Source organism: Quercus suber, unplaced genomic scaffold (genome assembly GCF_002906115.3).
Source record: "Quercus suber isolate HL8 unplaced genomic scaffold, Cork oak 2.0 scaffold_318, whole genome shotgun sequence".
Lineage (NCBI taxonomy): Eukaryota > Viridiplantae > Streptophyta > Magnoliopsida > Fagales > Fagaceae > Quercus > Quercus suber.
In genome coordinates this window covers 829,616-842,468 of record NW_027069773.1, presented here as the reverse complement: position 1 = coordinate 842,468, position 12,853 = coordinate 829,616, and the positions used below count along the sequence as shown (strand labels likewise).

Below are 12,853 nucleotides of genomic sequence, written 5' to 3'. Positions count from 1 at the left end.
GAAGATAAAGATTATATGGCCCTTAATTGAATCCTAAATGAACTTGTATAAAGGTAGATTTTTTGAATGTTCTTATATATATTATTGCTTAAGAATAAAATTGTTCTTATTAACATATCAATTACAGTTTATATTTTGTATAATAATTATATTTGTTTTTAATTATTATTTTTTTGTTATTTATTTTAGTGAAATATCTTTAAATTAATTTTTCTCGCAACACTATTTTTTTAATCTTATCCTCTAAACTAATTCGAACCCTACGATTGTATTTGATACACACATGAAGGTACGTAAAGTTGCAAAGACTAGAATCTTTTGAAAGAGTATCTTATACGCTCTGAGCAACTGCATGGAGGTGCTCCACAAAGTCACTTTTGGTTTTAACTAGACTATTCATTTGTTTTGACCAAAAAAAAAAAAAAAACCATACTACTATGTATCTACACAATAAATTTCAAAACAATATGAATCATTTGGCTCATAACCACCACGCGATCATGTTAAATGGGAACATTAGTTTGGTTTTGTCATTTCACCTTGTCCATCCCTAAGGACTTGTTAGGGCAATCAGATTTATATTCATTTTTGACGATTTGATAGTTGAGGGATGTGAAATTTGAATTCCCTCTCATTTTGAAAATAGAAGAGATTTTTACTTATTATTGGTTGGGCCTAAAGATATTTTTAAAATGGCACTCCCCCAACGCATGGATTTGGATGGTAATTTCAATTTTCAACTGCCAATCCAAAGTCCTCTGGCCATACTGGCTAGTAATTAATTTTCCTATTTAACCAAGGATTTGATCCTAATGGTCAACCTTTAGCACAGATCAATTAACTAAAAGGAAAATACTGTGGAGAAGTATTACTTTACATTAATATTGTAAACACACCATACTAAGAGAGTCAATCTTGTATTGGAGGCTATACCGGTTTGGCCAACAGAGCGATATATTTCAGTATCGGTCAATACTGGTGTACCATTTTAAATTTACCGCTATTTAATATATATATATATATTATTTGTATATTTATAACTTTAATTATTTGGTAAAAGTAAATTTGTTAAGTCATTAAACTTGTTAAGCTCATATGTTTATTATGAAAAAAATGAACAAAGATAAAAGTTTAAGGCCAAAAAAAGAAAATAAAAAGAAGGGGTAGTAGGTGAGACATGAGATATTACGTGAGAGGGTGGTAGAAAAACTAAAATGGTGTGTGATAAAACTAAAGAACTCAAAATTCCCATCCTTTTGTCAGCTTTTACTCCACACACGTTAAGTTACAGAATAGCACAACTTCCGATTTTACACTTCCAAGACTCCCTTTATCTCACGTGCTCTTCCCACTAAACATATTTTCAGACTTTTCTCTCCAACATGAGACTATCTCCCTTCCATTAGCCAAGACATGTTTTCAGATTTGATCTCTCTCCCTCTTTCTTAGAGTAGGCATTCAACTCTGTTTCACTGCTTCAATGCCGGTGTTGCTGTTCACTGCCAGCCAGATTTGCTATCACCAGTGTGAGGCCAAGATGAAGAGATCCCAAATCGGTGTGAGGAGGAGAATTTCTGAGTTACTGTGTATTAAATTGACCTCTTTTTCTTTTTCTTTTTCTTTTTTCCCCGGTTTGGTATCTAATTTCCAGTCGAAACCCGGTATATATCTCAGTATGACCAAAACGGGTCTAATACAGCCGGTATTAAAACCAGTATGAAACACCACCGTTTTTGTACTGATGTGCGTACCATTACGAAATATACCGGTCATACCGGCCGGTACAGTACGATATCCTCTTCCTTACATCATACACACCATATTTTATGTAATATGTAAACACCAAAAATCCACATTTTCTAAGGATATCCATATCTTATACACATGCGGAAAAATACTTATTATTGGTTGGGCCTAAAGATATTTTTAAAATGGCACTCCCCCAACGCATGGATTTGGATGGTAATTTCAATTTTCAACTGCCAATCCAAAGTCCTCTGGCCATACTGGCTAGTAATTAATTTTCCTATTTAACCAAGGATTTGATCCTAATGGTCAACCTTTAGCACAGATCAATTAACTAAAAGGAAAATACTGTGGAGAAGTATTACTTTACATTAATATTGTAAACACACCATACTAAGAGAGTCAATCTTGTATTGGAGGCTATACCGGTTTGGCCAACAGAGCGATATATTTCAGTATCGGTCAATACTGGTGTACCATTTTAAATTTACCGCTATTTAATATATATATATATATATTATTTGTATATTTATAACTTTAATTATTTGGTAAAAGTAAATTTGTTAAGTCATTAAACTTGTTAAGCTCATATGTTTATTATGAAAAAAATGAACAAAGATAAAAGTTTAAGGCCAAAAAAAGAAAATAAAAAAGAAGGGGTAGTAGGTGAGACATGAGATATTACGTGAGAGGGGGTGGTAGAAAAACTAAAATGGTGTGTGATAAAACTAAAGAACTCAAAATTCCCATCCTTTTGTCAGCTTTTACTCCACACACGTTAAGTTACAGAATAGCACAACTTCCGATTTTACACTTCCAAGACTCCCTTTATCTCACGTGCTCTTCCCACTAAACATATTTTCAGACTTTTCTCTCCAACATGAGACTATCTCCCTTCCATTAGCCAAGACATGTTTTCAGATTTGATCTCTCTCCCTCTTTCTTAGAGTAGGCATTCAACTCTGTTTCACTGCTTCAATGCCGGTGTTGCTGTTCACTGCCAGCCAGATTTGCTATCACCAGTGTGAGGCCAAGATGAAGAGATCCCAAATCGGTGTGAGGAGGAGAATTTCTGAGTTACTGTGTATTAAATTGACCTCTTTTTCTTTTTCTTTTTCTTTTTTCCCCGGTTTGGTATCTAATTTCCAGTCGAAACCCGGTATATATCCCAGTATGACCAAAACGGGTCTAATACAGCCGGTATTAAAACCAGTATGAAACACCACCGTTTTGTACTGATATGCGTACCATTACGAAATATACCGGTCATACCGGCCGGTACAGTACGATATCCTCTTCCTTGCATCATACACACCATATTTTATGTAATATGTAAACACTAAAAATCCACATTTTCTAAGGATATCCATATCTTATACACATGCGGAAAATTTTTAGGGGAACCAACTATGGTCTAAAGCATCACTTGAAAATGAGTCAATATGCTTAAATTTTGCTTAAATGAGTTAATACGCTTATTTTGCTTAGTCCACTTCGGTGTCAAGGATAAAATTTAGAATCACAACCTTTATACTACAATTTTGATATGACAGAGTATGAATGGTGAAAAAAAAATTTATAGTTTCATATGAAATTGATAAACAACTAACCACAATATGCCGTATAGAATGGTTGTGAAAAAAGTTGTAACCCTAAAATAACTGGGTTTCAAAGTCTAAAATTATAAGGATGACAAGGTTGGCAACTTACAAAGCAAAGCACCGCCCCCCACCTGTATTCTCGTAATTCTACCCCCTTTTCCTAACTCTCAAGTCATCTTAATTCCTTCGTTCTACATCTTAAATCAAAGTTTCTCCTCTAAGAAAACACAGCCTAAACATAGCAATTATGCTGTAGAGAACCCTTCATACAAAACTAGATACAGCTCATGCTGGCTTTAGCAACATGCCATGATTGGTTTGGCTAATCTTTTTCGGTTCTTCCTCTTCTACCAGAGGATGATTTTCTTTTCATTTTTGTTCTGCAACGTACATTGTCAGTAAATTTCCATGACAAAGCCTATATAACTTGGTAGCTATAATTACTATATAATATGAGGTATTATTAAAATGGAACCAGTAATATTCTATGCCTTTCAAAATTGTACTAAATATAGCTTTTAAATTTGCACAACGTTGCGTATGCTGCTACGTACATGACGGTCATAAAAAGTGGTGGATAAAATTGAGAAAATCTCTGGTCAGTGGTGGCCTCTTGATTATTCATTACGTTTTAACTTGGGAAATATTTGTTTTTTATTTTTTAATTTTTTTGCCAAGTAATTGGGAAGTATTTGTCAAACCTTATATTCAAATGTGGCAAATTTATAAAGAAATGGACAAGAATGTACATGCCTCCGAGTTACCAACACTACCAGCGTGGTTTAAATAGGCACTTCCCTCTTCATTGAACACTCATTATTGTGATTCCTCAATTGTTTATGGAAGAACATTGAACTATTACCACATTATTTGAGATGAAGAACATGGTCAACTTGAGTAAGAGTCACACCTCGAATGACATTACCACTACGAAACCTTGGCATATATTTTGATTAAAGTGTGTGCAAGTCACTAGTTTAATTATCATGTATCAAAACACCTTTATCCAAAAGCATCCAATTGGGGAAGGCTATAACATATACAGGTACATTTGCCTATACATTGCATGGCTTAGTATATAATTCAAGTAAAAAAAAAAAAACCATAACTAAAGGCTGCTGGTCCTCGCCTTATGAAACAAAACCATCCAATGCGGCCTCAAAAGTCACTAAAATGTTCTCTCCTTGATACCCCAACCCCATGCATTAGCTAAAGTCACCAAATTGCCAGCTCTATAATTCCTCTGTACGCAGTTGTTATATGTACAATTCAAGCATCCCACAACTCTCCCTAATTCCTAGCTAGTTCATCCTTAGACCATCACTTATATAAAGTCCTCTTATCAATATTATCCAACTATCAAATTTGAAACTCTTTTTATAATTACCTATATTATCGTGTAATTCTTCACCCCCTTTCTCTCTCTCTCTCTCTCTCTCTCAAGATGGCAACATGCACTTGTCATAGAATTTCAGTGATGTTCTTGTTCTTGTTCATTATGAGTTCCATCATGGTTGCTTATGCTGGTACCTTTTATGAAGATTTTGACATAACATGGGGTGAACAACATGCTAAAATACTCGATAACGGGAAGCTCCTAATTCTTAATCTTGACCAGATTTGTGGCTCCGGCTTCCAATCCAAAAGATCATATCTATTTGGAAGGATCGATATGCAGCTAAAGCTTGTCTCCGGCGACTCAGCTGGCACTGTCACGACTTATTATGTAAATTCTAGTACTATTTTTGACATATATAACATGCTTCCAATACAGTCAAAAAAAGTGTTAGCAAAACTTAACATATATACCTATTAAGGCTTTCCCCTTATATGCTAAGAGAAACATAGAAAATTCTGCATCAACCTTATAGTACTATTACTACAGTTTATTATCCAATGATTATATTCTTTGTTTGTTGCAGTTATCCTCAGAAGGGCCAAACCACGACGAGATTGATTTTGAGTTCTTGGGAAACCTGAGTGGAGATCCCTATATTGTCCATACAAACGTGTTCACGCAGGGTAAAGGAGATAGAGAGCAACAATTCTACCTCTGGTTTGACCCAACAAAAGATTTCCACACCTATTCCATTGTTTGGAATCCACAATGCATCATGTAAGATAACGTATAGCTTACCTCAAGTATTCCATATCAATTTTATGATATTTTTGACACCTCGAAATATTAATTTTTTTACTTGCATCAAGCTAGGGCGGTCACAGGACCACCCTGATTTTCAAAAAAATGTATATATACACTTGCCAAAAAAATATTATATGCTAAACTAACTTATTGTGACTATCTTAATAAAAAATTTTGAACATCCTGACTTAAGAATTATAAAAATTTGAGTTCAACAAAAATAAGAGTTGTGCTATTATATTCACAACATTTTTATAATGATTTCACAATAAATTTAATGTGGTAAGCTATTACTGATTCTAATTTGGGCCAAATACTAATATTATTTTTTACCAACCAATAACAGTTTCTTGCATAAAATTAAGAATAAATTTTAGTTACAAAATTAGTTGTAACTAAAGGTTACAAACTCACTCAATAAAATAAATATCACAACATATTTTGAAAATCTAACCGTTGAATTATATATTCTTTACGCTCTTAATACACATGTTAAATTTTATGTCAATCAGATATTATTTACTATATGATCTATAAATTTATATTTTGTGCATAATTTTAAATTACAAAAACTTGCAATTTAAAAAATTTATTGATGACATAGTTATTGATCTTTAATTTTCTTGAAATTTTGCAAGCATGGATGATATAAGAAGAAGATGTAATCCAATAGTAGATTTGTCAAAATTCACCTCCAATAAAAAGATATTAAGTAAGTTTGTAGCCTAAGACTGTAACTAATTTTATAACTAAATTTTTCCTAAAATTAATTGTAAAAATGTTGTAGACATACCATTACTCCAAAATTAATTTTTCCCTCAAACATAATTCTTAATCCTTTTTTTTTAAAGCTTAAATATAACAACAATAAATATTAGCCCAAATAACAACAAACATAAACCAAACAAAAACAATACAAGACCAAACAACAACAAATGAAAAAATTATTAAACAAAAAGCCTATTATCAAACAAAAAGATAAATTTGTAACTTGTTCAACCTATTTGATAAAAATAATTTCTAACTTCAATTTTCCTTAAAAAATGATACTAAGAAAAATATTGTGGTAATTTAAATTTCTTAGTAACTACCTTAAATAAAATTCCTAGATCGCCACTGTATCAACTAGCCTTTTAACTTAGTGGCATAGCCTACTTCAAATACCAAATGTTGCAATAATCGAATTATAAGACAAAGTATAAATTTCTGTATACACAAATTTATGTCTATGAATATTATTATTATTATAGTCACAAAAAGATCTTGTCATAGCTAACGTAAAAATTGAATTTGACAAAAATATTATTTTCGTCCTTAAAATGTATATAGTACATGTTTCATTTTCATCCCTCAATTTTAAAAGCTTTTATTTCCATTCCTTAAAATATAAAATGTCACTCATTTGGTCATTTCATCCACTTTGTTATTTTTTTAATAAAAAATTTTGTAATATTTTGAGGATGAAAACTAGAAACTATACTATATTTTAAGGACAAAACGAAATAATTTAGGTTCTATTTTGTTTTCTTCAAATGTAATTTATATTTTATTTTTGTCCTTGAGAGTTAATTGAAATAGATGAAAGTTAGGGGACATCAATTTCCGTTTTTAATTTTGAGTAGTGCTAAAATCTAGGTGGCAAGTTATTACTGTGTCTTAATTGACTCCACTATTGCATCATTTTTGACATACTATTAATAGTTGTTACCTAGGTTTTGTTATGTCAATGTTGTGTTTGTAGCTTTATTCTAATTTCCAAGTTTAATGATTCTTTATAACCTCGAATACCTATATATATATATATATATATTATTCAAAACTGATATAGAAAAAAAAAATCAAAACATAATTATAAATAATTCATAGAAAAATATTTTAAAATATCAATTGAATACTTAATAATAAATTGAGAATACAAATTGACGTTAAAACTTAAAAGTGAAAAATATATTATTTGAATCAAAATGCAACTTAAAAAGAGGGCTGTATTTAATTAGAGAAGATTTTTTTTATTAAAAAAATTTAAAAAGAAGGCATATTCATTTTTTATTTTTTTATATTTTATTTTAGAGGTATGACTCTAGTAGTCTAGCCAAGAGCCTTGTTGCTTAGTAGCCTAACGTCTTCTCATTTATTAAGAAAATCAAGGTTTTTTTCTTTTTTCTTTTTTCTTTAACAAGTGGATTTGATCCTTTGAAGGAGTGGTTTTTCCTTTCCTTGAGAATAAGTTTTTTCTCCAAACTAGTTTGTAGAGAAAGTCATCAATCTCTTCCTATATATTTTTATTTGACAACTACAAGGAGTATAATTTAATTTCATTATATTATTATTTCTAAAATCTTAGTAGAACTAATAGGTCAACAAATTATACTTCGCTGCTTTATTGATTCCTGCTTGGAAATTTTTATAACATTATAAAACATACTCCTTATCAACTCAAAATATACAGATAAGCTTGTTCGTCTACAAGAAGTGATTATAATCAGAGCATCTTTAACCTGTTTATACAAAACCCTAATATCACATGGACAAAATAATCATAATACAGCGGAATAGAATTTATACATATGCATCACTTTTGCTATATATATATATACACACACACAAAATAGCAGGGAGACTATACAAAACTAGCTATGTATACAAAAACACTGCTTCTTCATGTTGAGGCTCTTGGGGCTGCACTAAAGAACTTCTTGCAAAACTAAACAATCAATTTGCTCAGGTAAGGGAGGTATGACATGCATCAATTTGTTCTTGTATTACCTGTATCAATTTGTCTTTGCATTACATGTATCAATTCATTCATTGCATATCATAAAAATGATCTTGAGATTTTAACGGTTGCAAAGGTGTTTTCGGTTTCCAAATCGGACCATCGGATCGAAAGATATCGCATGATCAAGTTTGCAAGGTCAACTTGCATTGTGTCTAGGTAGAGTCGACCACACATGATTAATTTAAATTAATTTTGATTGGTGAGACAATTAAAATTAATTAAATAATTTTGTGATTAGTTGATAATTAGTGTTTAAAATAGGGATTCATGCATAGGAATAAAAAGGATGATTGGATAACAATTATCCAATAAAATTGTGGATAATCTGAACTTTATCAAGATTTATTTTAGGGTATTTATCAACAAGATAATTGTTATTCAAAAGCCTAAATTATTCAAAAAAAAGAGATAAAAAAATCATAGACGGAAGATGAAAACATGTCTTGGTGCAAGGACCGATCAAAAAACCCTAGAAGGAGAGTTCAAAATGCACCCAAACACAGAAGTATGTTTGGTGTCCAAGAGCCCATTCGGCACTTATGGAGTGCCGAACAGCACTTTAAAAGTGCCAAATTGGCCTCTTTTGGGCTTTGGCCCAACCACCTTCGGGTGACAATAAGGCACACCCTTTTCAATATTTTCACAAAAGGATGTGTTCGGATTCACATCCTAATCGACTATGCCTATTTTTTAGAGTCTTCTGGCCTCTATAAATAGAGACTAAATCTCATAATTCAACATCTTTTTTTTTTTTTTTTTTTTTTTTTATGCTTTGGGAGGCACACATTTTGAGGCTCTCAAATTGCTGATCCTCTATGAGATTTTCTACTTAAATTAGGATTTTTAAGTTTCAAAGATAACTGAATAAGTTTTTTTGAACCCTAAAACATCCTATCAAGAACAAAGAGTGCTCATGCAAGAGGTTGTGTCCGGATTCACACCCTTTTCAATCTTTTCACAAAAGGATGTGTCCGGATTCACATCCTAATCGTCTGTGCCTATTTTTTAGAGTCTTCTAGCCTCTATAAATAGAGACTAAATCTCATAATTCAACTTTTTTTTTTTTTTTTATGCTTTGGGAGGCACACATTTTGAGGCTCTCAAATTGCTGATACTTGCTGATCCTCTATGAGATTTTCTACTTAAATTAGGATTTTTAGGTTTCAAAGATAACCGAATAAGTTTTTTTGAACCCTAAAACATTCTCTCAAGAACAAAGAGTACTCATGCAAGAGGTTGTTTCCATCACCCTATCTTTTTTTTTTTTTTCTTTTTTTTTAATGATTCTTTTATGTTGATGAATATTTTATTTATAACATGAATGGTTCATCATTGTTTTGTTTAAAGCATGATTTTTTTTTTTTTTTTTTTTGGGTGTGATTGTCATAATCTCTTTCTTGAATGTCAATAATCTGTATGTAAAGAATTCTTTTTCTTAAAATAAAAACAGATTTGCATCTTCCTTAGATGTAGATCTGAATTTTTCTTCAAAATAAAACGGATCTGTATCTTCCTTAGATGTAGATCTGGATTTTTCTTAATCAAAACTGGTTTGTGTCTTTATTAGATGCAAATCCGAACATTTATTTTGCTCGAGAAAAAAAAGAAAAAAGAAAAAAGAAAAAATAACTGTTTTGTATCTTCCTTAAATACATATCTAGGCTAGGACATATTTATGAGGACATAGGCTGTATGGTTTTGACTTTACAAACCTGTTCTTTTAGTTGTGTTAAACGGAGTGCCAACTCTGCTGCGCATGCTTTAGCAAAATATGCAAGACAAGTAGATGATGAGGTTGTTTGGTTGGAAGAATCTCCACCACCCATTCTGGAAGCTTTGTATTTGGATAATTGTTATTTCATGAATGAATGAATTATGGTTTTCACTTCCAAAAAATAAAATAAAATTCTTGCAACTCACCATTTTGCTACTCAACTACTGCATAATTTGGCGATACATTCAGCAGGTGTTGCCCACCCCATTTTCTATTCTCATGAAGTGAATATATGACTTGCCATCTAGTTTTCGAGCAAAAAGGTCCTCAAAGTACTTCTCCATAGAAACTCTTCGAAAATTTGCTGGGTTGTCAGGGCCAATAAGGCTAGGAGCAGGACCCAGTTCCGAGTCTAGATTGGACCTATGAAATGTAGCAATTGAGAGCCTCTCATTTGTAGAATTTACTGTTGCTCTATGCTCAATGCTTCGATATATGCCATTGCTCACAATCTGCAGGATAAACAAGAAAATTTAATACCAACGTTAACTTCATTTCTGATGAAAAAAACTAATGTTGTAGTGGATGAGTAAGGTCCCATTGGGAATAGAAATGTAAACTATAACATAAAACAAACAAGATTCCCAACTTGACTCAATTCGGTACAATGTTTGAGTTAATTGATGAAAGTCATAAGTAAAGATTCTTTAGTCATATCTTCCAAAATAGGAGTCTGGTGGTGCTCTTGCCGAGTACAACTGATTCCAGGACCTAGAAGAAACCACACAATATGCAAGAATAGATAACAAAGTGATTCATATTGGTGGGATAAATATCCTCCTAGCTCACTTTGTTTGATCCTAGACATTGCGTTGCAGACGTCGTTTCCTATAGAGTTGTTTTCCAATAAATGAGTGGAATGGTAGTGAATGCATGAAAACTGGCTATATTAATCTAACTTTACTCTGGAAAAGTTCCAAACTTTCTGAATATTCCAATTGACCCAAGTAATATCGTAATACACATTCTTTGGCTTCTACAGCTGAAGAGCAGCAAAAAAGAAGGCCATTTGTCAAATTCGTTTGTTTCAACAATGCTATTCTGATAACTCATTTGTGGCCTAATCTTATAGGTTTCGTTTCAGGGATTAGTGATGCAGTCTTGGACTAATGAAGTTAAGCTATTGATGAGAATCAACAAGCATTCAAGGATCTATTGCATATTCCAGTTGGGCCTATTACTAAAGCAAGATCCAAGAAGATCAAAGAAGCACTTAATGGGCTGATTCAAGAGATTTGGGCTGATTCTAATGTAAGACATTCTAAGCTTGGCCCAAAGGAAGATGAAGGTGTAATAAATTTAATTCAAGCTATTGAGGGCTGATCTGGTTTAATTGGGCTTAATTTATGACGTGGATTAATGGCTGATTGATTTTCCAGCTCCATATCCGTTAATATATATTTTTCCTAGTCTGGAGCATCTATTTTTGGACTAGATCTACCTTAATTTTAGGCTTTTATTATTTAGAACGTTTTTAGCTATTTTTCCTATTTGGGATATGCTAATTTCAGACCAAATCAACTTTTATTTAGGGTTTTATTATTTAGTACGTTTTTTATATTTTTCTATTTTCAGTCATGCCTTATAAATAGCATGCACTCATTGTAATAAGGGATTATTATTGAATAAAAATCAGAAAATGTGAGGCTTTGCTCTTCTTTTGGTTCTTCAAGAACTGTGAACTTATCAAGGATTCTTCCTTGTGGCATTCAAACTTTATACCTTTGGTTCATGATTCCATTATAATCATTGGGTCAAGGTCTGTTACTTATACCTTTGTTTCGCGTTTCACTTATAAACGTTGGGTCAGGGTTCTATCAAAATCTGAATTTTAGCTTTCTAGGGCAATTATTCCAATACTGTTTGTTGGGTTTCAAAGCGTGTCGTTTTAGGTTCGCATCATTTGGTATCAGAGCACAGGTTCTAAAATCAGTTTTCTTTCCCTTTATCTTTTGTTTCCTGTTATCATCCTGTCTTGTTCCTTTTGTGTTCTTTGTTTCTCGTTCTTATTTTGTGACATGCACTAGGTTAAAATCGTACACCAAGCTTCCCAAAAAAAAAAAAAAAAGCTTGAAAAAAGAAAAAAAAAAAAAGAAAAAAAGAAGAGGCTACAGAAAAAAAAAAGAAAAAAAAATTTGTTTGTAGTTTCAATTCCCTCAAACCAAAATATTATTTTCTTTTGTCCTATTCCTTTGATTTAGTGTTTCTGTCATATTTTCTTGCCATTGGTGTTAGTTTAAATACTACAAGTTGAATTTCTTGATTAAGTTTATTAGTTTAAGCAGAACTGAAAAGGAGAAGCTACGAGTGGAAAAAGGCAAGAGAGTGTGAGACTAATATCGGAAACAAGCCAATTTAAGAGTGAAACACGAGTGTGAGTGACATAATTTGAGTGTAAACACGTGAGGGAGTGTTGTGAGGAATTATTTCTAACATTCCTTTGTAGTTTCAAAATTATGTCTTCCAGGGGCGAAGCATCAAACAAAGGAGGGAGGAGTCATCCATCATGTTGCAGGCTATGCAACAACAATTTGAACGTATGAATGTGGTGTTTAATGATATTCGAGATCGGATGGATAGGCAAGACGCTATTATTGCTTCTTTGCGTGAGGAGCGTCCACAAAGAGCCCCTAATGCTAGAAGGCAAGGAAGGCGTGCGAGCATGGATGATTCTGATGACTACCATGAGGATGAGTTTGAAGATGAAGAGGATCAAGCTTCATTAAACAATGAAGGCAGGTTTGCGCCAAGGGGAGAAAGGCGTGGTAGAGGTTTCCGAAGAGATCCAAGATGGCAAGATGGGATTGACA

General features: G+C 32.4%; 1 protein-coding gene across 1 annotated transcript in view; it reads right to left on the bottom strand.

Annotated features, from left to right (window-relative positions):
- Window positions 1-10,228: 10,228 nt before the first annotated feature.
- The window catches only part of LOC136071500 (codeine O-demethylase-like), a 7,296-nt gene continuing 4,671 nt past the window's right edge, over window positions 10,229-12,853 (bottom strand). The window contains exon 2 of the mRNA XM_065782878.1: window positions 10,229-10,495. Within this exon, the coding sequence (XP_065638950.1) occupies window positions 10,229-10,495 (267 nt within the window). The remainder of the gene's footprint in view (window positions 10,496-12,853) is intronic.